Source organism: Tenrec ecaudatus, chromosome 12, assembly GCF_050624435.1.
Source record: "Tenrec ecaudatus isolate mTenEca1 chromosome 12, mTenEca1.hap1, whole genome shotgun sequence".
Taxonomy (NCBI): domain Eukaryota; kingdom Metazoa; phylum Chordata; class Mammalia; order Afrosoricida; family Tenrecidae; genus Tenrec; species Tenrec ecaudatus.
Window position 1 is genome coordinate 41013659 of NC_134541.1, and position 24286 is coordinate 41037944.

The 24286-nt window shown below is 46.9% G+C and overlaps 1 protein-coding gene across 1 annotated transcript in view; it reads left to right on the forward strand.

Annotated features, from left to right (window-relative positions):
* PLCB4 (phospholipase C beta 4) overlaps nucleotides 1-24286 on the forward strand; it is a 378558-nt gene that overhangs the window by 258185 nt on the left and 96087 nt on the right. The window contains exons 7-9 of the mRNA XM_075527830.1: nucleotides 13736-13815; nucleotides 17010-17063; nucleotides 23059-23140. Of these exons, the coding sequence (XP_075383945.1) occupies nucleotides 13736-13815; nucleotides 17010-17063; nucleotides 23059-23140 (216 nt within the window). The remainder of the gene's footprint in view (nucleotides 1-13735; nucleotides 13816-17009; nucleotides 17064-23058; nucleotides 23141-24286) is intronic.

The following is a 24286-nucleotide window of genomic DNA, read 5'->3' on the forward strand; positions in this document are numbered from 1 at the left end:
TGACTTCAGGTCAAAATAATGGCAGATGAACACATCATAAGATTTAAGGTTTCAAATCAACAAAATAGTTCCTAGTGCTTGCGATTAAGGAAAAATGATTGTCATGGACAGAGGGCACTGTTTGTCTGAGACAGCTCTGTAGCTCAGCCTGTCATTCTCTACTTATACTAACTAAACTTGCCCTGTCCTTCCGCCCAGTTAGGAGATTTGCACCCAACTTCTATCTAATGATCTCTCAAACATAACAGGTCCAACACCACACCTTTGAACCTTTCTGGCTACCCCTCTCACTGTCTTCTCCATCTCTGCAGCTCTAGCTTTTCTGTTAAAAAAACCCCACCATGAATTACGAAGTTAGGAGCAAGAGGATCCTGTCTGCTTACTTTGTGTTGGACTTGCCCTTTTGTATAGGATGCAGTTGGGGGCTCTTTTAGCATATCATTCAGATGGCACCACGCTACAGTTAGCAGTTCTCCGTGACCTGCAAAGCACCTGGGGAGACCATTTCCCCTCCCTCTTTCCTCCTGTGCACTCCCTCCCAGTTCCCAGCCTTGCAGTTGGCCCCTCCACCCGGAACACCCACTTAGCCCAGCTACCTGGCGAGCTTCGTTTCGTGTTTCCCTTGCGGTCTGTGCTGGCATATTACTATATTACTTTAGGGGGAGTCCCCCATCTCTCTGCTTCACCCCTTCCTAACCCCCTTACACTGCGGTGGTTGCTTCTTCGTGTTCACGTGAGCTATAGTCATTTTGTCATGTCTTCATCCACTTGAGGGCAGTGTTCTGATCACGACTCTATCCCTAGTTCTGCCAGTCCCCGTAGATGATGTCGCTCTCCTTTCCTCTCCTTACAAAGAACCTTGGTTAAAAGGAACTGGTAACAACTTGCTTTTCAGCATTAGCTGAGTCCTCCTGAATTTTTGAGGAATGCCAGGTTAGCTATAAACAACTCATCCCAAGATGTGGGATCCAACCCCATCCGTCCGCCACTCCTTGGGAATTTGAGAAACCCTAACTAGGGTCACTGCAAGCTGGACTCAGCTCAAGGGCAGTGTGCTTGGTTTGAGGCTCTGTGACTTAAAATCCCTTGGAAAAAAGGAGGCCACGTGCACTGGGCAGATTTCCACTTTTTTCTGAACTCTAATACGACCCCGCTGAGCCATTCTCATCTCTGCCCACCTTTTACCACAAACCTGGGAAGGCTTTCCGTCTCTGGGAAGTTCAGATGTCTTTGATTAATTCAGAGCTGGCACGGGGCGGGGCAGTTTTTCACTGCACATCAGATTGAAACGCAACCGTCATCTTGTAGACAATTCCAAAAACCATTCTGTTGTTGTATGCCAAGTTTAAGTTTCCTTTGAATACAAAACAAGCTTTTGGGATGAGATTTCAAGATACAAAGCTTTAGGTTGAGTGTTCAAAACTCTCGTTCTACGTGCTGGCTGTGCAGACATCAGGTGGACTCCACACAGTACACTTTCTATCCCAATCGCCAGGTACGTGTGTGAATAACAACTGCAGAAACCAAACCACAGACACGTTATGTATTCTTTCTGCATACAGGAAGATAAAGGCCGGTAACACAGGTCAGGAGGTCTTATTTTAGAAAATTGGGTTACATGTCAAAACTGTTTTTCTCCGCTTGAATTATGTTGATTAGAAGGCTGTCCTGAAATACCAGATTACACTTTCCTAGGGGAAAAAATCTTTGAAGGATAAAATTAAAAAGTATATTTCATGAACTGAGGAAATAAGCAAGCACCGGGGCAAAACGATGCAGCATGTGTTGTAGATGGCAGAGAGAAGAGTGACGTTTGTGTCAGGTGGGACGAGCAAGGAGTGTTCCCCAGCGTTCCCAAAAGAGGGCAAGCGTAACGCACCCTTTTTATGCAGCTGACACCTAACGTTCTCTAGCTTCTTAGAATGGCGGCTAGAGACATCCTTTCTCATGCCAACTAGTTATTGGTTAACATCCCATGCAAGGGGCAGGTTACCCGATAAGCATGGGCTTACCTCGGTTTACTTACTAATCTTTTTCCCCCTTCCTCCATCCTGTGGAGTGTATTTGAATCCTCAGTATTTCCTCCGAGTATATAGTCATTCGGGGTTTCTCCTGAGCCTCTCCTGAGGCCACGCCAGGTACTTTCCTGATGTTAGCACTTTGTGAGCGAGAGATGTCACACGAAGGACTGCGGTCTCTGGGTCAGTCTCTCTCTCTCTCTCTCTCTCTCTCTCTCTCTCTCTCTCTCTCTCTCTCTCTCTCTCTCTCTCTCTCTCTCTCTCTCTCTCTCGGCATTCACCTTCTTCGGATGCTTCCTGGAGTCAAAGACTACGACTGGCAACGTCTTTGCTCTGGTTGGTTTTTGTGAATTCTCTTCACAACAGACTGTACCGTTTACAACATCTTCTCCATCTGACTAATCTATAGTGGAAATTTTCACCTTTTTTCCATCATATCCACGATTGTTTTTCTAGGCCTGTGTAGCATGTGTTTCACTCCCAAACCCACATCACCTTCCTACAACAATCCAAATCAAGTGTACAGCTCCCCCCTTTCCCCAAAAGATCTTATTAGAGTTTTTGTAACATACAGTCCCTCACAGAGACAGAGTATCTAGATTGGTAAGTAAGCATAAGTGAAACCAGGCTTACCTTGCTTATTTGATTCTGATCCCAGGAACAATCTAGCCGGTTTTCTACATATTAGTTGTTTTTCCTTTCATCTTAAAGAAACGAGCTATATTCCAGTCTTAATTATAAGTTTAACAAAAAGAAGAGATGGAGCAAAGATCGCCACGAGTAAGTAAAGTCTCACTGAAGAGCATTAGTAAATTAGAACTAAGACTGGATTGATTTCCTTTACCTTATCCTAGTTACTGGAGCCCCGGTGGCTGTGTGCTGGGCTCCTAATTGCAAGGTCAGCAATTCTGAGCCACCAGTGACTCTTCAGGAGAAAGATGAGGCTTTCTATTCCTGTGAAGGGTTACAGCTCAGAGAGCCAAAGGGACCGCTCTACCCTGGCTGCTAGGATCACCATGGCTCAGAATTGAGTGTGACTCAATGGAAATATTCTATGATTTTGGTTTTTTATCCTAATTACAGAGCTATGAGAAATATTTCAGGGCGTTTTTTCTTCTTCCCTATTTAACATTAGCAATTCGGCTTTCTAATCTTCCGAGACAATGCTAACTAAAAGCATTCTCCCTAGGACAAAGCTGCCTAAACATCGTTAGCAAATATCTTAACAAACAAATTTCTAACACAAGGGAAAATCTCAGCCATTTTCTTTTGTGTTCTAAACAATTAAACTTTTACAAGAAACTAAATTGTCTTTTCAAAAAGGCAAGGGCAGAGCCTCTAGGCAGAATTACAACTTGATTTAAAACGGAATGGAATTACAACTTGGGCCAGTTATTTATGCCAAGCCGCTCAGGTCTGGGGCGGTCCACATATACCTCCATACACAAGGCAGAGGGTCACTTGAGTTGCTATCAACTCAGCAGAAACAGATTTCTTTTTGTTTTTTTAAGGTTTAGTCCAGCGATTTTGGTTTAGTCCAGGAATTCGTTTGATTTTAGTTTTTAAACCAGTTTTTTATTGAGTTGATCCCACCTACTATACTGTTACCCTGTAGTCTATCCCATCACTCCTCCCACACACCACTAGTTTCCCAGCTGATATGCTAGCAGCAAACTAAGGTTAGGCTTACCCAAGCCATGGTATTTTCTGTTACCTCGTATGCATGTGACACTCGGGCCTTGAAAAAGGACGACCAGAGGAGAATCAGTTTGGGGAAAGAATACTGAAAGTACAGTGGGCTTGCAAAAGAACAAACACATCTGTCTTGTAAGAAGCGCAGCCGGAAGGCTCCTTAGAGGTGAGAGGGGTGAGACTTCATCTCACGAGCTCTGCACATACTGTCAGGAGGGATCACCCACGGGAGAAGGACGTCAGACTTGGTAAAGTAGCAGGACGCAGGGCAGCGAAAAAGAGGAGGCCCTTCACAAAGTGGGCTCATCGCCACAGCAGGCAGCCCCATCAGGGCTTCTCTGCTGAACCTCGCTTCCCCAGAGTCGGGACCAACTCGACGGCACCGAACAGTAACATGGGATTTCTTTTAAAATAGGGAGGAGCAGAGAGGGAGGGGAAAATGAGGAGCTGACTCCAAGGGCTCAAGTAGAAAGCAAATGTTTTGAGAATGATGATGGCAACAAATGTACAAATGTGCTGGACACAATGGATGGATGGATTGTGATAAGAGTTGTACAAGCCCCAATAAAATGATTTTTTTAATAGTTTCATCAGCATTTACTTCACATGTCATACAGTTTACCTGTTCAGTCACAGTAAGAAGAACTGTGCAGTCATCACCACAGTGAATTTCAAAACGTTTTCTTCTTTTTCTCATTGCTAGCTCTCCATTCCCAACCTTCTTTCCCTGCCTTGTCCCTAAATAATTACAAATCCAATTACTGAGCATATTGATTTATTTATCCTGGATTTCCTATATGGAAAATCATACAAATAGGAAGGAAAAAATAACACTTGAAAAAAACTTACTTGAAAAGAAAGCAGAAAATATTAAAAACTGAAATATTTTTAAAATGTGACAAAGGGGAGATTGAATGACAAGCCATTATATATGTGTGTGCGTTTGCCATTTTTTAAAGATCATTTTCTTGGGGGCTCTTAAAACTCTTGTGACAATCCATACATCAATTGTATCAGACATATTAGTACATATATTGCTATCATTCTTTTCTAGAAATTTACTTTCTATTGAGTCTTTGGGATCAGCTCCTCTTTTTTTCCTCCCCACCCCCACCTTTGTAGCCCCCGGATCGATTATAGATTGTTATTGTTTTCATATTTCACACGAACTGCTGTCTCCCTGCCCCTCTGGTTTCTGTTGTTCTTCCCCCTGGAGGGGGTGTGATCATGTGCCATTCATTGCGATCAGTACCCCCTCCCTCCCCACACTCCCCCCTTCCCCTTTGGCATCGCTCTTCCCATTTCTTTTCTGGCTTCCGTGTGTTGTGAGGACAAGCTGCTATATTTTAACTAATTGCATCAGTGCTGTCTGATATCCAGGCTATTCACAACCCTAGATTATGGTCACAGGAGATTCAATGGAGTCTTAATCCATGTGGGGACCCTGAAAATGGATTGGAGGCTTCCACCATCATCCACTGCCTTCTGCAAACTGGGGGTTCATAGCTTAAGCTCTGAAACCGTTCCCTCCTTCAGATACAGATTATCCATTTACAGTTCTTGGATCTCACAGGCTGGTGTGCTTCACAGGCTGGTGTGCTTCACAGGCTGGTGTGCTTAGTTGACACCTGACTTCGATGGCCACAGGCGTGTCGACCTAGCTGTTGTACTCACTGAGCCATCCATTACAATTCATCGAGGCAGAACAGTGAAAAGCAAGATTTCTGGGACTCTAGAAATGTATTTGTTTAAAAAAACTCCGGTGTTAAAATGGTACTTCTTGAGATGCATTTTGAATGTTATTAAAGTGTGGTCCCCACCACCATCATTTCCGCAGCACTTGGGAACATGTTCCCGTTGCCATCACGTTCATTCTGATTCCCAGAGACCCTGTAGGATAGAGGAGCCCTGCGCAGTGGAGTTTCCAAGGCTGTAGCCTGTACAAGCTCCGCAGTGTTTCATTGTGGCGCACACAGGCTGTGCATTAGCTGTAACCAACTTTACAGCACCTAACACCAACAATCTTTACAGATGAAGACGTCCATGCCTTTCTCCCCAAGAACAGTTGGCGGTTTTCAAATCACCTACTCTTCTCAGCTAGCTGCCAAATGCTTAGCCCATGTACCAGCAGAGTTCCTCGGGAACTGCTAGGTCTGCACTGAAAATCAAGGAACCCTGGGGGTGGCGGCGGCGGTGGTGATGTAGTTACACATTGGGCTCTGACCACAGGCAAGCAGTTGGAACTCAGCAGCTGCTCCAAGGGATGCGTGGTGTCCAGCCTTGGAAACCCATGGGGGCAGTCCTACTCTGCCCTGGAGGATCCTTGTGTCCGTCTAGAGAAAGCAATCTACAGAAATTCATATGTATAAGAGTTTTTTATAAAGGGTAAGTGCACATCAAGAAAACATCCCAACCCAGTGCTGCCCAAGCCCACAAGTCCAACATTAACCCACATGTCCGACACCAATCACAAAGTCCTCCTCCATCTCACAAAACAGACACTAGGATACTGACTGCAGGCGGAAAGCCGAGTCAGTGAACGTGTGAGCATCTCAGCTCTGGCAGGGGTCTCCACACGGCTGCTCTAGCACTCAGGGCTGGATCGGGGTAGGTCCATGTGACTTATCTTTGGAGATGTCTTGCAGGAAGTGAGCCTTGTCAGTTGAAGCAGGGAACTGGTTAAGGCAGCTGCACCCTGGTCCTTCCATCGGAGAGCAAGAGACCCGAGAACTAGAAAGGTGAGGCTCACTGAGCCGTTTATGCCTGCGCCTTTCAGTTAACCCCAAATATGTTTATTGGCCAGGTTGGCACAATAAACTTTAACTCAATCCTTATCAGTCAGAATCCATTTGATGGCAATGAGTTTGTCTGGAAATCGGGAACTCCCCTCACCTGATGGTAGTTAACTTATCAAGCCATACTTTGGATCCATTGAATAAGCCCCAGAATATTAATTATTGCAATTTCTCTGCATTGCCTCCCGTATCTTTGAGGCTCAAGTGTGGGATGTTGGATTGGCTTTTTGTTTTGCTTTGTTTCCCATGCTTCCAGGACTGAACATTGGCGTTTTCTGTTTTGTTTTGTTTTTCTATTTTAAGCTGCTCTGCATTCATTGGGAACAAACCAGTGCGGGGCATTAGAAACGCTTCTTGAGGACCGCGTGTGACTCAGAGCAAAGGCGTGGGTGGGGGCCCTGAAGGCCCTTCCACCTAGCTGCTTGCTTAGCCAAATAAAGATCATGGTGCGCGTTTGCTTTTACTCCGGGGTTGAATTTAGAGACCCTCCAACCTGAGCTTCAGGAAGACTCTATTCCGAAGAGAATCTGGGAAGAAAGTGACATTTGTCTCTGGGGCCTCCTACCAGTGGCCTTTTATCTTCTTCCTCCTCTTCCTCTGGTCTCTGTGCTCTCATGTTGCTCTTTCAAGGCTGTCCTAGAACCCAGTCAGCGCTATACCATCTCATCCTGATAGTTCTCTCTCAACTCTGAGCTCATGTATTAACCCGTGCAGTGCCAAAGCCATTCTTCTTTAGGGCTATAAACAAACACAGGTGTCTGCAGGATCCAGGATGATGTGGGCAATGAACCGACGGCCAGCGAAGTGAAATTGAGGATGGTGTCGATGTTCGTGAATTTCCACATAAGGAGGCAGCATCCCCTTCCAGCCAATTTCCCAACTATGGAAATGTGGGCCCATTGAAACATGGTTCAGGGGTGTGAGTGGAGGTGTTTTCCATGAACATGGAAAGCTGGCGTTTCTCTCCTGATGTTAAATAATGCTCACTAAGGGTTGAGAAGCACCAGGCTGGACTCTGAGCCATACCATCTAGTTCAGTGGTCCTCCATTATAGGTCCGTTTAAGATGCTCTGTAGTGTTTTAAAGGACCATCGGAGCTTATGAGTTGGACCGCTAGCAGCAGGTCAGCAGTTCAAAGGCTAGCAAGACTTTCTGCCCCTGTAGAAACTTACCTTCTCGGAAGCCCACAGAGAGAGTTCTTCTCCGTCCTACAGGGTCACTATGAGTCACAGTGACTCCATGGCAGTGTGCAGTGCTCTTAAAAAAGAAATAAACTGATGGCCCAACCACGGTCAGAATAAGTGAAAAACCTCCAAGAAGGGGGGACACACTTAGGAAGTTGCTCTGATGCTTTCCAGGGCATTTTCATGGGCAGGAAGGGCTGTACTAGGTGCCGTAGGAGTCAACTCTGCTTCCCGCTCCTGACGGCGTTGTGATGACTCCATAGGGCTGTCAGCTGCTGATTTTCTGGAAGTAGAACATTTTCAGGCCTTTCTTTTAAGGCACTTCTAAGCGAACTTGAACATGTAACCTTTTGATTAGTAGCTGAGTTCATACACCACTTGCACCACCCAGAGAGGCCTAGGCAGGGACTGGCGGCCACGAAGTCTAGTCTCCGCCTGCTATGCATAGTCGTCTTTTAGTCATGTACCAGCTAGAGATATCTTCCCGTGGCCTCTCCTCCAAGTTAAATACCGACCATCTAATGCCAACTCACACCTCGTCCTAACTCAAATAAAAGGCTTGCATTCACGGTGCTTAGGTAGACCCACGAGAGAAACCTTGTTGGGGTTGCGCCGACAGGATCTGTTTACTCTGTCATCAATGTTGGTCAGCAGCAATCTACCGCCAAAGGACCCCTGGTGGCAGAGTTGGTGACCTGCTGGGCTGCTAGTCAAGAGGCCAACTGTTTGAACCCGTCAGCCACCTTGAGGGAGAAAGGTGAGACTGCTCCCTCAGAAATTGACAACCCCAGAAATCCGCAGAGGGAGTCCGCCTCTGTCCTGTCAAGTCGCTATGAGTTGGAACCAACTTGATGGCAAGGAATTTGAATTTCTTGCTTATAACCAAACACCTCACTGAAGCCAAGCTTTGAGCTTAATAAAAAGATGTCTTTTGACCATATTTATGAAGTCGTGCCATTTTACATCCTTAGCTGCTGTGGAAATCTTTTCTCAGGAAGCTTCATTGTTTGCCCAAGTGCTTGGACATTCCTTTCTTGGGTGCGTTTGTGTCCTAGCAGAACTCTCCGTGCCAAGGGGTCCAAAGCCAGATTTCAAATGGCATGAGTTACGATTTAACCTATTTGAAGCAGATAGAAACCAATGGATTAACAAAGCCATCACGCCTCAGAGAAGTAGCCAATTGAAACGTGCCATTTTATTACCCCAATTGCTTTCAAAAGAAAGAGAAAACAACAGAACCTATGAGACACCAAACCAAATTCCCAACTCTCTACCAGCAAGTCCAGTCTGACTCCTGCAGAGCAGGGTTGAATTGCCCCCAGTGGGTTTCCGCAACCATTAACTCTTTAATGGGAATAGGAAGCCTCGTCTTTCTCCTGCTTGTGAGGTATATACTATATATGTGTGTGTGTGTATGTGTGTGTGTGTGTGTGTGTGTGTGTGTGTGTGTGTGTGTGTGTATATATATATATATATATAGAGAGAGAGAGAGAGAGAGTGTTTCCATCCCCTAACTCTGCAGGCCAGCATTTCCATTCTGTTCAGCCCAGGATGATGGGGGCCGCTGCAGGCAACCTTTAGCTCTCTGGGAAAATAAGACGCCGATCACGCAGGCCGATGACCCCAGAAGGAGACTGCCCAACTTGCGAAGGAGCCGTTCTTCTCCACCCATATTCTCAAGCCCTGATGCGTACACAAGTCACCCAGGGATCTTGCTAACCCACATACTGGGAGTCGGTGGGTCTGAGAGGAGACCTAGTGTTCTAACAAGCTCCCAGGAGACACGCCTTTCAGCAGTGGATCTCGACCTTCCTAATGCCATGACCCTTTAATACAGTTCCTCATGTTGTGGTGACCACCCCCCACCATAAAATTATTTTTGTTCCTACTTCATCACTGTAACTTTGCTAATGTTATGAATCGGGTGACCCACAGCTTGAGAACTGCTGCCTTTGAGCATCATGGGCTTCGAACCTTGCAAACAGGAATCTGCAATGAAAACACACAGATCTTGGCCCTGTCTCAGACTCATTTCAAAAACACAGCCCACGGATTCGAATTTCCATCCACTTTCCGGGTGATGCTGGTCCTACTGGCCTCTGGATTATACTTCAGGGTGAAAACCCCCAGTTAGCCTTTGAGCAGAGTCTGCCTCCTCTCTGGAAATAAAGAACGAAGCACTCAAAGATTTAAGACGCTACAACTGAGTTGTTCCCTCGCAGAACTGAGCGCCCAACCCTTCGAACAGGTTTTTATGACTAACGCTGAGCAAAAGGCACCTGGAACAAAATCCAGAGACTAGATGCTGTGAAGTGGTGCCGACTAGGTAACAGTGGAGCTAGTTACTTTAGAAGAGCCAGTTCATGTATGTGTAGAAAAACACTAGGTAAAAATATACGTCTTTACCTTCTCTCCATACATAGTCACGTGTATAAAGTGTAGAGATACATAGACAAGGGCCGTCGTCAGGGTGAGCTTTCCCATGAAGATGGGATTTGAGAGGCTCTTTTGATTCTGCTTCATACTTTTTTGCTTCACTCATTTCTGTAAGGGTCCTTTTCATATGGTTTGATAACATGGGAAAAGAAACTGTTTTAAAGGGGAAAAAGTAAATTATCTACTCAGTATAAATCCAAATGTTTAGGGTTTAGGATTATTAGAGAAAACATCTGTTGACGTTTTTGTTTTTCTTGTTTTGTGCTTTTTAATGGGAAAAGGAACCTGAGGTTTTAGAGACCAAGGAGACAGATAAGGGTAAGCCCACCATTTCTCTGGACATATGCTGCATGATGAAAATGTGTCCAAGGAGACCTGGTAAGAAATCGAAACTGGAGAATTCGTGGCGGCTCCTGCTTACCGCCTTCCCACCACCACCCAGCAATCTAGCACAAGTTCTCCTGTGTCCCTTAAAGGACCTGATTTTTTTCTTTTATACTTTTTCAGAAGACTGAAGTAAGTGTTAGGTTACTTTAGGCACGATTCGAGAGGATTTAAAACAAGACAACAGGAACCAGTGGGAGAGAGTCTGGGAAAGGAGCTATTGGGGGCCCACGGACCAGCTTGCGGTTGCAGTTCAGTTCCTCCATCATCCAGACTGCCGCGGGCCCCAGCATCACACAGAGGTGACTGTGTGCATGGATCGTGTCATAGTCCTCACGCACTGGGCTGTGATCGCAAGGTTGGCAGGTTGAAACCACCATTCACTCCCTGGGAGAAAGACAGGACTTTCTACATCCGCCAAGAGTTACAGCGTCAGAAGCTCTCAGGAGCAGTTCTGCCCTGTCCTCCAGGGTCACTGTGACTCAGCTTCGAATTGATGGCAGTGAGTTTGGTTTGGTGTATGGATCGTAGCATTAGATTGGCACCACCAACAATCCTTCCAAAAGTCTGCAAGCCCCAGGGCTCAAAGGTGCACCTCCGGGGACATCATGCCTGTTCTTTTCCCGGCCATTCAAAGAAAGATGGCGCGGGGCAGGGGGTTCGCGTAGCTCAGTCACATTTCTCGCCGCTGCTGCTGATCTGGAAAGCATTTAAAGAAGTGGTTGGGCATCCAGTTCACTCCTGGCACGACTTTCTGTTGAAACTTCAGGGTTATACTGACACCTGCTGGCATTGAATCTGTTTCATGTGCTTTCGACAAGAGGCAAAACACAGCAGAGAAACACCTAACATGTCTTTCTACAGTGTCCGCCTTATTGCACACGAAGCATGCTGCATGGAAAAGATAACACGGGGGAGGAAAGGAAGATCTGCTGGGACTTGTACACATCACCCATTGTGGAGGGAGACGTGGGCCCCGCAGTGGGAAGGTCAGACCTCAGCGTTCTTGCTCCTTCTCTGCCCTTGTCAAGTGCTCTGCGACCTTGACTGAGGTCTCTGACCTCACATTCATCATCTCCGTGTCCTTTGGGCTTGTGGGAATTCCAGTGGCCTTTCCTACTAACTAAACATGGTTACTGTGCCAACGTGATTCCCTCAGAGGTCATTTCCAGTGACCTTTCTGGCAGCGTGAACTTGCTCCTTCACCACCAGCACTGGCTCTTTGAAAGATGGATGAAAGTCACTTAATCATACTCAAAGCCCAGCATCGCAGAACTCTAAATATACGAACAAGGTTGATCAGAAGCCTGTGGACCGTTTCCAGACATGTCCACTTTTGCCCTAGGAAACCGGGGACCCAGCTTTGTGCTTGGGAACAGGTCACCATTCCTCAGGTTGAGACGATGCTTCCCAGCTAATGGTACCCAGCTGATGTGTGCTTGCTCTGTCTGCTCTGGAGAAACTGTAGGCCTGTGACTTGCTAGGTCAGTATCAGGATATGTGATAGTCCCCCAAGAATTGACGTCCATATTCAGCCTGGCAGAGGAAGTGAGGTCTGACAATGAAAAATAATCAGGCATTTCTCTAAGTTTTACTCAATCGTTTCTTCTGCCTCCGTGAGCATCCTGGCGTCAACAGCATGCTAGCTGAGGGATCTGAGGTATTTGCAAGTTCTCTGAAAATGGCCCTTTTCAGTCTTGAAAAGAAAGTCACCTCTTATAGCCTCGGTTTCTCCTGAGGAAGCATTTCGATATGATCAAGGTACCAAGAGGAACGTGAAAACCCTTAGAATTCAGTCGTCACCTGGGCCTTCTCAGGACTGACTCGTGGCCTGCCAGTGACACCTGTGAAAGCTGGAGGCGTTATGTAGCACTGTACAGCTAGACTTCCTGCAAGTGTGGAAATGGTCTTCCTCTGTACTGTGCCTGTGAAGGAGCCCTGGTGGTACAGTGGTTACACTTAGTGGTTACTTTCAATGCGCATGGTCAACAGTTCGAAACCACCAGCAGCTCTGTGGGAGAAAGACTGGACTTTCTACTCCCATGAACAGCTGCCGTGTCAGAAACCTACAGGGAGGGACTTGCTGTGGGTCAGCATTGACTCGATGGCAGTAGAGCTATGGAAGAGGAGACCTGGTGGCATCGTGGGTTACAGGCTGCTAGGCATGAAGTCGGCAGTTCGAATATCTTAAGTACTCTAGAAGAAAGATGAGGCTGTCGTGTCCTGTAAAGGTTTACAGCTTCAGAAACCATAAGGAGCAGTTCCGCTCTATCCTGACGGTCCGCAGGAAGTTGGAAGCAGCTTGACGGCTGTGGGTTAGGCACCTGTGGCTACTGCACACTGGAAGTCGTACAACACTGAGACACTTTAAACTGCCTTTGACTTGACCGTAAAGAGCCACCTGGAGCTAGTTTCCCTTCCTCAGCACCCCCCCCCGAAGGCGTGGGGGGCCGGCAACCTACGAAGGGAAAGTGCTGCCTTATTTGTGGGTCGCCGTTCTGCTTCACACACAGTCTCAATTTGCTACAAAGCATTTTGCCAAGGGTGTGATTATTTTAGCAACTAGAAGGCATTCTTTATTTTTCTTTTTTTTACTCAAGGGCAGAGTTGCTCTTAACATTATAAACCAGACTTTTCAAGTAAAATGCCCTGTAGAGCTCCGATTCCTTTCCTGGCCTGCACAGTCCTCTCTCAGAAGCCCGAGTCCTTATTCAGACATGATACGGGCACTCTGCTGTTTGTTCGGGGAACCCTGCCCGCCGAGGCCTAGTTGACTTTTTATGGCTTTGCTGAAAAACTCAGGCAGGTGAGCTCTGTAACCATCTCGTAGATTGAAACAGTTAAGCAGTTCACAGTCTTAAAATGGGAATGGTTAAATGTGCCATCCCTTGTGTGATAGACTGCTGCTTAGAGATCATGAAGCTTGCCAGCAACGGCAAAAAGGCTTACACTGAAACAGGCTGCAAATAGAAAGCATCACAAATCAATCCGAAAGCAACATTCCTTGGTGGCAACCCGGTGTTTAATGACACCGTAGGTGCCATATATATCATTATGGGGGGGGGGGGTGCTTAGTGACAAAATAGGAGCATGCAAAATGTGGGTGGCATACAACAAGCGTTTATATTTGTATTATCCCCCAGAATAGATAAAGTCTGTCTCATCAAGGTCCCCGTCTTTGGCTCCTGCAGATTGGCTCACCACGGACTTATCCTTTCTCTTTCAGCAATGGGTAGAAGGCCTGCGAGCAATCATACACAACTTCAGGGCCAACAACGTCAGTCCCATGACGTGCCTCAAGAAACAGTGAGTTTTATTTGCATTGCCTTCTGTTCTTGGCTGGGATCAAGCAAAGGGTCAGAGGAAGGAGATGAAGGCCAAGTGGGTGATGAGGCAAGCTCTCTGCTAACCTTTCCCTCCCTGCCCCTGACCGTGAAGAAAGAGTTGCCCAGGGCAGATTTCCTTCCATCAGGACACCCAGGCAGGGCATGCATGCTGAAACGAACACCCAAGACCTACGTGAAAGGATCTGCTGATAACAAATGGTGCTAGAAATCTACCCAGCCAGGCTCTCTGGGACTTTTAGGACCCAAGACTAGAGGTTCTGAACCAGATCTCTACATGCGTAAGGCTGGCACTAGGAGATGCTGGAACTCAAGCTTGCACTGCGCAGCGATACTGCCCTTTCCAAAGCTCTCATTGCTAGGAGGTAGAGAAAGAGGTGCCAACCAGGCAGTGTGCTCCATGCTGAGCTGCAATCAGGAGTCCAGAGTTGCTTTGAAATTCAAAAGGCAAGCCTTATCCCAGCTCTCAGAATCCAAAATCCAGTGGGGGTCCTCCGACAGCTGACTGTTAAGTCCACTCAAGTTGTTTTACTTTAACAGTGGCATGAAAGTGATCCAAATAGCTCCTAGCCCAAGCTAAAAGTCAGTCGCTGCCTTTCAGAAGCAATGATCATGAGAAGTGGAGCCGTCCATTAGCACAAGGCTATTTCAGGCCGTTATGAAATACTGAGGGTCACCACATTGGGAAATTGCAGGGATAAACACGAATCACTTACAGCCAGGCGCAGAATCAAGAATGAAATTCATTGTACTTGCTAAGCAGTGGGCTCCTTTCAGTTCCTTCATTCCTTACTTCCAGTCACCTTGGCAGATGCTCAAGGGCATGAACCGTGAGCTATAAATCCCAGCCTTGCTACATAGCTGCCACGCGGCCTTCAGAATGTTCTGAGGCTTGTACCTCACTGTCCTCTTTTGGGAATGGAATCGATCAAAGTTTCCCATCTTAACAAAACTATCATGCAGGCCCCCTGAGCTCAGCTTGCGCCCCCGGCCCCCAGTAATTCTTCTTTCGACATTCGATAGTTTGATTTTTATGACGTCCTTGTAATTTCCTGTTGGTCCTGTTAGTAGAGGAAAGTTAATGTAAAGCGCTAGATGGTCCAGTTTGTTGTAGCGCATGTCCTTTTCGGCTGTACTTACTGTGGGACGTTTTCTTTTAAAAAGGAAGAAAAGAAACAGATTAGATTGATAGAAACTCAGGAGATGATTTGAATTTCTGACTCCGGGTACTACCAGAGTCCCATCATGCAGAACGCCCAGTCATAGTGGAGTTGGTATTGAGGAACCGGATATTATCCGGATTCCTTGCCCACTTGTGGCAGAGTGGCCCTACGCTCCCTAGAGTTTTTAATGATTGTCTTTCAGAAGCAAATTGCCAGACTTCTCTTCCGAAGCTTCTGGGGGGGCGGGGGGGAGCTCCAACATCCTTCCTTCTGATTCGCAGCCCAAGTGTGCTAGCTCTTTGCATCCTCGGGGATTCCTTCTGGGGTTCACAGCCACACCATTCTCCCTATGTCCCCTACAGCTGCGGTGAGGGTCAGCCCAGCCACGGTGACTGCTTCTCTAGAGGATTACCTTTGCTAAAAGGGATCCACTGTGCATAGAAGACTGGCTGAAACAGAGCGAAAGAGAACCCCCTTCCCTCAAGATGAGACCAACTCTGGTAGAAATTAGGTCCGAGAGAGCCTGGGTCCAGAGGCTTCAGGGTCCAGAGGGACAATAACTTTGCTAAGCTGTTTCTCTTGTCCTGTCGGCTGCCTTCACTATCTTTGTCCTGAAAGCCCTCCCTTAGTAAGTTGTCACCTGTATTTCTAGAAATCCTGACTTCAGACAAGAACTTTACAGAATCATCCCCGTCTACAGATTGTTATCATAGTCTTTCTTGGGAACAGAGTGAAAGGAAGTCACTAGCTAAGGACAGTCTTAGCTCCAAAGAATGCAGGTCAGTGTTCTGGCATCTCAGGTGTCCTGAAAGCAAGCGTCCCTTACCGCTGGAAATGCCGAAGCTACCCACTCGGCCAGGGTTTTGCAGCACTGAATGCTGGGAGTCCTCATGGGCCCTTAGGACAAGACTTGCTGGGGTCACTGTGCATTTGTGCTTCTAACTGCCTTCATGTATGACTACACCGTAATAACCAAAGACACGATGAGTCTCCACATAAGTACTGGTGCTGTGTGTTGCTCACTTTTCTCATTTATTTGGGGTTTCCAGCTAAAACATCAGACTTCCAGTTCCTAGTGAATTTCAAGTGCACACCAAACAATATTTTAGAATAAATAGGCCTCATTGGGGTCCCTGAGCAGTTCAGTTGTTAATGCACCGGAGTGCTCATCAAAAGGTCGGAGGTTCAAGTCTATGCAGAAGCACTGCAGAAGGAAGATTGGATGGTCTAATACAATCCCACTGCCATTCATTCTGTTCTAACTCATGACCGCCCGGTAGGGCAGAGGAGACGGGCTCCCGAGAGTTTCCAAGACTGCAAATCTAAGGGAGCAGACAGCTCAAGCTTCCCCCCAAGGAGTGCCTACTGGGTCTGCACTGCCAGCTCTGCCATTAACAGCCCAGTGCTTACCCAGGGCTCATTACTTCGAAAATAAAGCCTCCATTAAAACTTGACAGGGCCCAGTTCTCCTCTGACCCACGTGGGATCATGCTAGTCCAAACCAACCACAGCTGGTCGGTTGGTTCCTTTGTCTTGTCTTACAAAGTATCTGGAGTCTCTGGAGAAAAACAAAGACTTAACACACTCAGCTATTAACTGACAGGTTGGAAGTTCAAGTCCATCCAGAAGAAAGACTGGGTGCCCTATTGTTGGTATATCAGTGATGGAAAACCTTAGAGAGCCCAGTTCTTTGCTAAGAGCCATACAGCTAAGACCCCAGGAGTTAAACAGACTCCGCATCAACCGAAGTGGATGCAGAATTTGGGACACATTTATGCTGAAAAAAAAATCATTTGTTGTTTATGTGAAGGCATGTTTCACGTGGAGTCCCAGGTTTCATTTGACAAATTCTGTAGCATATAATCGTGTCTGATAAATGCCAGAATAAAGGTTCTTTGTTGGAATAGACTTGCTATCGTCTGTTATAGTTCTTATGGGCACGTCGGAGGTCTTCCTCCTCAGAAGCATTGAAGCCATGTCGTTGTCGTTTCAGCTGGATGAAATTGTCCTTTATGACCAACACAAACGGGAAAATCCCAGTGAGAAGGTAAGTCTGGCGCCATTCGCCCACTCTCAGCGCACCTGCTCCCATTCGTGTCCACAGGTCCTTGCGAGTTCACACATGAACTAAAAGTATCCCTGGAAACTTGGTTAGAATGTGCTTTCTCAAATGCTGGGTTCAGTTTGCCGAAGCCTTTTATGGAAGAAAGTTGCTTCTGTGTTCACTCAGAGTAGGTCAGGTTACCTACCCATTGAAAGAAATTCAAGATCAGATGAAAATGTAGTGCTCTTTAAAAAAAAAAAAAAACACCAAAGTTTGAGGGAGTTGCCCTTATTTATTTTTGCCGACTTACACGGAGCAACCACTAGCTAAAATCACCGAAGTTTGCGGTTTGCTGACAGGGGCCCTGGATGATACCAGTGAGTGAGCGCTCCACCAGGAGCCCAGAGCTCGGTGGTCCCAGCCCATCCGAGGTACCTCAGGATAAGGCCCCTGTCTCTAAAGTCCTCTGGAGTCGTTCTCTGCACACCCCGTGGTGCAGAGAATCTGAGTGGGAAGGCAGGGCTACATGGCAGTGCAGTCTCCTCCTGGGCTCTGCGATGCTCCCGGGCCCAGGGCGTGTGTGCTCCTTCTTTGGCTTCCGACTCGTTACTCTAGCTATACTCCTACCTAGCGGCCCACCCTTCAGAGTCGCCCCGTCTTCCCCCTCCCTGCCCAAACTAAGTGGGCTAAAGGAAGCCAGGTAGGAGAGCGTCGGTGGAATAGGACTGATGAAACCATGGACCAAGTGTCTTCTTTCGTTCTTACCCGGACCCATGGAAAGTCCAAACAGTGCGTCGTGTGACCCCAGAATTGTTAAGTTAGGCCTATTTTCCCACAGCCCACCATCCTGCTGTTTTGGTTGTTGTTCAGGAAATGAACAAAGTAGAAACATGTCGATTGTCATCGCAACCCTTGGGGTCATTTGCTTGGCACCCTGCTCGTCAAGCCATTCTTACACAAGCTCCGAGGCCTTTGCTGAGTCCTGGGATCTTTAGCGAGTGGGTTCTCGTTCAAGGCGATCGCCCCTTCTTCGTAGCAATAACGAAGATAGTTCGGCATAGCCTCACTGGTTCTCTTTAACATGGACTCTGGGTCGCCGGCCAGGATTCACAGGTGTTTGACACAAGGCGTCTGTTAACTTGGGAGCAAAAGTTGATGGAGAACTGATTCAAAGCCAAAAAAAACGGCACGTAAGTCTCTGTGGCTGAGCTGCCAAGAGCTAGGTGGAAATGGTCTGAATATTTTAATGGATATGAAGAGTAAACACTTTGAAAATGTTATTTCATCACTAGCGTTCTGTCGTCTTAAAAATGGAAACTGTTGGAACATTTCACCTAATGTTGAAAGGGATCTAGCTTCACGACCATCCCATAGCTTAGAAAGGCCCAGCTGTTTGACAGTCGTCAAAATTCAACGTCCGGGAAGTTGAAGAAAATGGTACTCCTTATCTCCCTCATCTCTTTCCTGCCAAATCTACACAGTCTGCCTTTCTCTCAAATTAATAAACTCAACGTTCAATTTTGCAAGGCCTTTGTTATTCTGCTATCTCCTGCTCCCTGGAACATGGAGCGGAAACCCAGGGGTGAACAGGGCTGAGAGGTGGGCCGGCAAGCCATAGCTGTGGGCTGCGGCTGCAAGAGGCCAGGAAGGAGGGGGGCGGGTTAAAGAAGACCAAGCATCTCAGTCAGGTATGGCCATGGCAGCCCAAGGCCTCACACCCATCAACTTCTCAAACGCCCTGCCTGCCTATGAGCAAGGTCCAGTTCCACCGACAGTAGTCCCACCAGGCGCTCCACACGAGACAGAATGAGGCTATCTGCTCCCGTCAAGAGATCAAAACCTCAGAAACCCTATCTATGGTCACTATGCATGGGACTCGGCTCAGTGGCAATGAGGATGCTTTTTCTAATAGTATTGGACACTGCTCAAAGGAATCTGTTGTATTTCCTTCGGAGAATGGGAAGTGCTTTCTTTTAAGCAATTAAAAGTACAAAACTGAACGTTTTTGAGCATGAGATTATATTTAAAGGGTTGAACAAGTCAGGCCTTTATAAACATTCTACATTCCCATGAAACTCAGCCCTGAGATCTGCAATGGCATGCTGCTGGCTTTGTCTCAGGGCCCAGGCTACCGGGCACTCTGATGGGCCTTTGCGGGAACAAAACCACTGGGAAGGCAAGCCCCCAATATGATTTTAAAATCTGATTGATACAAAGGAAACAAAGACACCGCCCCAGAGAATGGTCAATTTGACTTATTTTCAACCAAATTTCATTCTGGGTTTGACTTCGTTTAGAAAGTTTGGTGAGATTCCCAAGCCATGTCCCCTCACGAGAAAGTGGAGCTGGAAAATCAGGGTCCCACCTCTGGCCACAGTACCACTTCTGACTCTAGCCTCTCAGTGTGGCCTCACTGATTTCCAACTTCATCGATCCCCTGCCTGTCCTAACACTGAACCCAGCCCTGCACACACCTTTTTACTCTCCTCCCCAATGCCTCGTCTGTCTCCTCCCTCTCCCATCCTAGACTCTCTTCTCTCCTCTCAAGTTTCTACGTGCTTGGACCTTCATACGCCCATGAGAAGTTCTTGCTCTAATTTCTACTCATTGCCTTACCCCACATGTCTATTCCTATGCACGGTTGCCTTCCACCTTTCCCTACTCAGGTTCCGTTACACCAGAAAGACTGGCCCCATACCTGTGGCATTTGTGACCATCTTGACCAGTTTTCAGCTTGTTAGAACAGGGCTGGCAGAAGCTGGAGCTAGCTGAGGTACCTCTGATCACAGGTGCTACACGGCCCCGATCCTACTGGAAGTGTGTAGCTGTCATGAGACCACATGTATATGTTTTAATAAAGACACACCGAGTAGTTACTTTCCATTAAAATAAAAATCAGATAAGTTATATCTCATTCCAATCAAATATATAAAACTTCTCTAAGCTCTAAAAAGGGTAGATATAGCACCCTCTGAACTAGAAGTCACCTATAAACCAGTTGACTGCCACACATACATGCTCTGCTGTCTATAAATTGTTAGGGCACCCATGGAGTTCCCTGTATTTAAATACACCCATCTTGAGCACTCTTAAGAATGTACTTCCTGAAGTGTCCTTGGGCCTACTCTGAAGTAGTAATACTTTGAATCAACACGTCATAATTTATATACCTAGAGCAAGTTCTCCTAATCTATTTTGGGAAGTTGTAATCTGCCGGTTGAAGTGGTACTTTCTCCCTCTCGTCAAGCTTAACGGGCTGTTAGTGGTTCCATTAGGAGCTTGCCTAGCACTTTACATGAATGGCAGGAAGTGTGAGAAGGCTGTAGTGGAGAGACGTTGCTAAAAATCTTCCGAGGCGTACCGAGAAGGTATTCCAGGGCCAAGCGTCAGAGACAGAAGTCCGCTCCTCTTGAAGATCAGGCTGAATTTCTGAATGGAGTGTAGAAATTATGCTGGCAGGCTAATTAGGCCTTGAACCAAGAAGCGATCGAGGTTTCGCTGTGTGGCAGAAGCACGGCTCAGAGCAGAGGGTCGGCTTCCTGGGGACGGGATTCAGTCTTCAACTCTGATGGCCACCCAGGCATCTGCAGGGAAGAATGCCTCCCTTACTTGGATTCTCACCAGGATATACAAAGGACCTTCAAAAACGGTGGGAAATACCAGTGTCTTTTAATTCTGTTCTTTGCATTAACTCTTTGACGCTCCCTTCCATGTCCATTAAGATGAATCCATTGACCAGCCTGATGCTTGTTAACCAGCCATTATTTGAAAGGGCCATGCCTCAGGGCAGTGCCAAGGTTCTGTTGAAACTTTCGCTAGTTTCTCCCCTGCCCCGCCTACCTGTCCTTTCCTTAATAGAACCCCTTAGCGCTGAGCTTGGAAAAGAAAAACAGATCCGATCATGTGTGAAAATGATAGTATGTGTGGAACTTAGGGAGGGGACAGGCAAGGACATGAGTTGTGGTCTAAAAGGCCTCCTCTTCCCCTCTCCCCCCAGCCCTGCCAATGATCCATAGGGAAGTTTGTTTGTTTGTTTGTTTGTTCCTTTGCACTAGAGCTGCTGTGCCGCCTCTTTTTCCCAGTGCTACCATCCCGTCGATCCTTGCTCATGGCTACCCCGTGCATGCCAGGGTGGCACTAAACCCACAGGGTGTTCCATGCCTGAGTCCGCCGAAGTAGACAAACCACCCCCTCCAGCCTCTCGGTTAGCAGCCAGGCTTGATGTCACCCCCCATGAGCACACTGGGGAGCTGCTGGGAAGGCACTCAGTGGGATCAAAATGCATGATGGTTTTATCCAACAAGGTGTAAATTTGTTAGGCCGGGTAGACTAGGGCCACAGATTCAGAGACATTCATATGTGCGGGACATAGCTTTATATGAAAATGTAATTACACGAGGGGGTACCCCTCAAACAATGGAATTGCTTTGTGAGGAGCGGAACTTTAATATTGCATATTTTTCCTGCTAGGCAAGCATCAGCCAACTCACTCTGAGTTAGGGACCCAGTGGCATCTCCCGCAAATGTTTTCTCTGGTCACAGTGAATTTTTTTTATAAAAACCGTTTCACTCCAGCCTTGTTTTTGTGATGGCTGATTTAAGAGAAGAGTGTGTGGCTGTGAAATTTTGTTTTCCTGCTTGAGAAAAACTGCTGCAGAAACTGTTGTGATGTTGAACACAGTTTACCAAGGGCACAGCGCTATGGGAAAACCCCAAGTGTATGAGTGGTTTTCTTGTTTCAAAAAAGGTGGACTGTGGATTCATGACAAACCTCGTTCTGCACATCAGTCAACTGGCCGAACAGATGAAAATGTCGACTCTTAGTGCATATGGAGTTTGTCCCACCAGGTCAGACTGTTAGTCACGTTACCTATTAGAGATTCTGAAAAGATTGCATAACAGTGTGTGACAAACAAGACCCTATTTGTGGCAGACTGGGCACTGGTTTTGCCACCATGACAATGCACCTGCTCACACAGTCATCTCAGTGTGCCAGTTTTGAGCAAAAAAAACCCAGCATGCCTCTCTTGCCCCATGCACCTTGCTCGCCTACCCTCACTGTGCGACTCCTTTTTGTTTCTGCAAGTGCAGAGGGACATGAAAAGACCACGATTTGATGGCACAGAAGTGAAGGAAAACACGAGAGGTGCTGTCAGTCATCCAAACAGATGAATCTGAAAAATGATTCCCAGAATGGAATCACAGACTTGACACATGTACTAAGTGTAATGGAGAGGACTCTGAAGGTGATATGGTTGTTTTGTAAAAAAAGAAAAAAATCAAATACATAGCTTTGAAAAAAATCCTTTTTTGAGGTGGGGCTATCCCTCGTATACTGAAAAAACATCCCAAGCCAGTCCAGATCCCATTCAGTATTAGCCCATAAGTCTGATACTAGTCCGTAGATCCCTCTTCAGAAGTATGCAGCACCTACAACGATGTAAAATGCAGAGATATCACAGGCCAGTGGGTGCAAAGTCTTGTGGATCCACTGGTGGTGGACACATCTCCAGGTCTCTTGCAGGTCTCATCGTGGCTCCAGGTGGCTTGTCAACAGGAAGGTGAAAGCGGAGAGAGATGGGGGGCTGGGGGGGGGGCAGCCTGCAGCCAGCCATTTATCCCAGTCACCCTCAAATCAAGGTGCAACCTGATTGAAAGGCTTAACACTTTCCATATGTGCCTACAGGAGCTATGTCGGCCCCCAAAAACCATCGCAGTAACTTAAGATGTCCCTCTGTTTTCACAAGTCCCCAAGGGAACTGCTTATCTTAAAATCAAGTTGTTTCAAAAAAAACAAGCTGCCTTACTGACTAAGCCAACCTTGGGGCCAGGAGCCAGTCTGGGAAAGGAAAAGCACCAAGAAGTGAGAAGTCATTTCATTCTTTGTTTTCTTCTCTCCCCAACTCTCGTCCGTAGGCATCCCTCCAGTCTGGGCATCGGGAAAGCAGACTGCAGTAACTGCACTCTTTCTCTTTTCTTTCTTTCTTTTCTGCCCTAGTATTACTAGGACCTTTGCGTCGGGGAAAACAGAGAAGGTGATCTTTCAAGCTCTCAAGGAATTGGGTCTTCCCAGTGGAAAGGTATCCATTCACTGAATTGTGTGTTTCTACAACCGTTTTGTTTGCTTATGTCCATACATGTAAGGAGCCAGCTTGTTGCTCTTAAGCTCGTCATCTGAGCCTGTCACATATCGTAGAATTGGTCCCACCCCTGGTCCTTTTTCCTCCTCGTTCTCCCTCCTACCCTCCTCCCTTCTTTTTGGACTCTGGACAATTTCACCCAAATATTTTTAAATTCACCCAAATATTTTTAAGTTTAGTGCTCATTTAGATGTTTGTTTGGTCCACTGACTTAAAGGAAAGGAAAGTTAGGTTCCCCTTTTATAAGCTCAGGGAGATGATTTTAGGAAATCCTAGCCACCCAGCCTCCCCCAAGCAGGAAGTCAGTGTGTTAGCCTCAGTTGATTAGAGAAAGAAATACAGTCATACTCATAATGTAGAAGAAAGAGCTTTATATCAAGAAGTAATTATGTATCGAGAGAGCAGCCCAGCCCAGTCCAGCTCATCTATAAGTTCAATACCAGTCCATAAGACCCTCTTCAGACTCACGCAGCCACACGCAATGATGCAGATGCAGGAAGATCATAGGCCGCTAGGTACAGCGTCCCTTGGCTCCCAGGCAGGGCTCCAGCAGCTCTCGGGTGGCCAGCGAGCAGGAAGGTGAAGGGGGGAGATGGAGAAAGAGAGGTTCCCAGGGTCCTCCATAGGAGAGGGCCACGTCCGCAAGGAGGCACCGTCAGGCTGGGACCTGATGGACGGGTTGGATTGCACCCACATGCTTTCATGCATCTTCAAGTTGGCCTGAAATCATCTAACTACCCACAGTCAGCGTCAGTGAGAACGAATGAATGCAGTTCTTCAAGGTCGCTGTAGACTTATGAGGTAGGTCTTCCCAAACAAACCATGGTGTTCACAACCCTTGGAGGTTAAGAACTTGAAGAGAACATAGTGACAGCAAGAATATTTCAGACAGGCCACCCCTTTAACCTGCCCTGTTGAAATACAATCTCCCATATGCCATATGCGAGGCATATTTTCATACAGTTGCCCTAAGCTACTTATGTGGTCTTGGGAAAGCTCGCCAAAAGTGCATGAAGATGGAGTTTGAGTTGATCACTTCCCTTTAGTTAGGCTCCTAGCTGTTTTCCTTCAGGAAGAGAAGGAGGA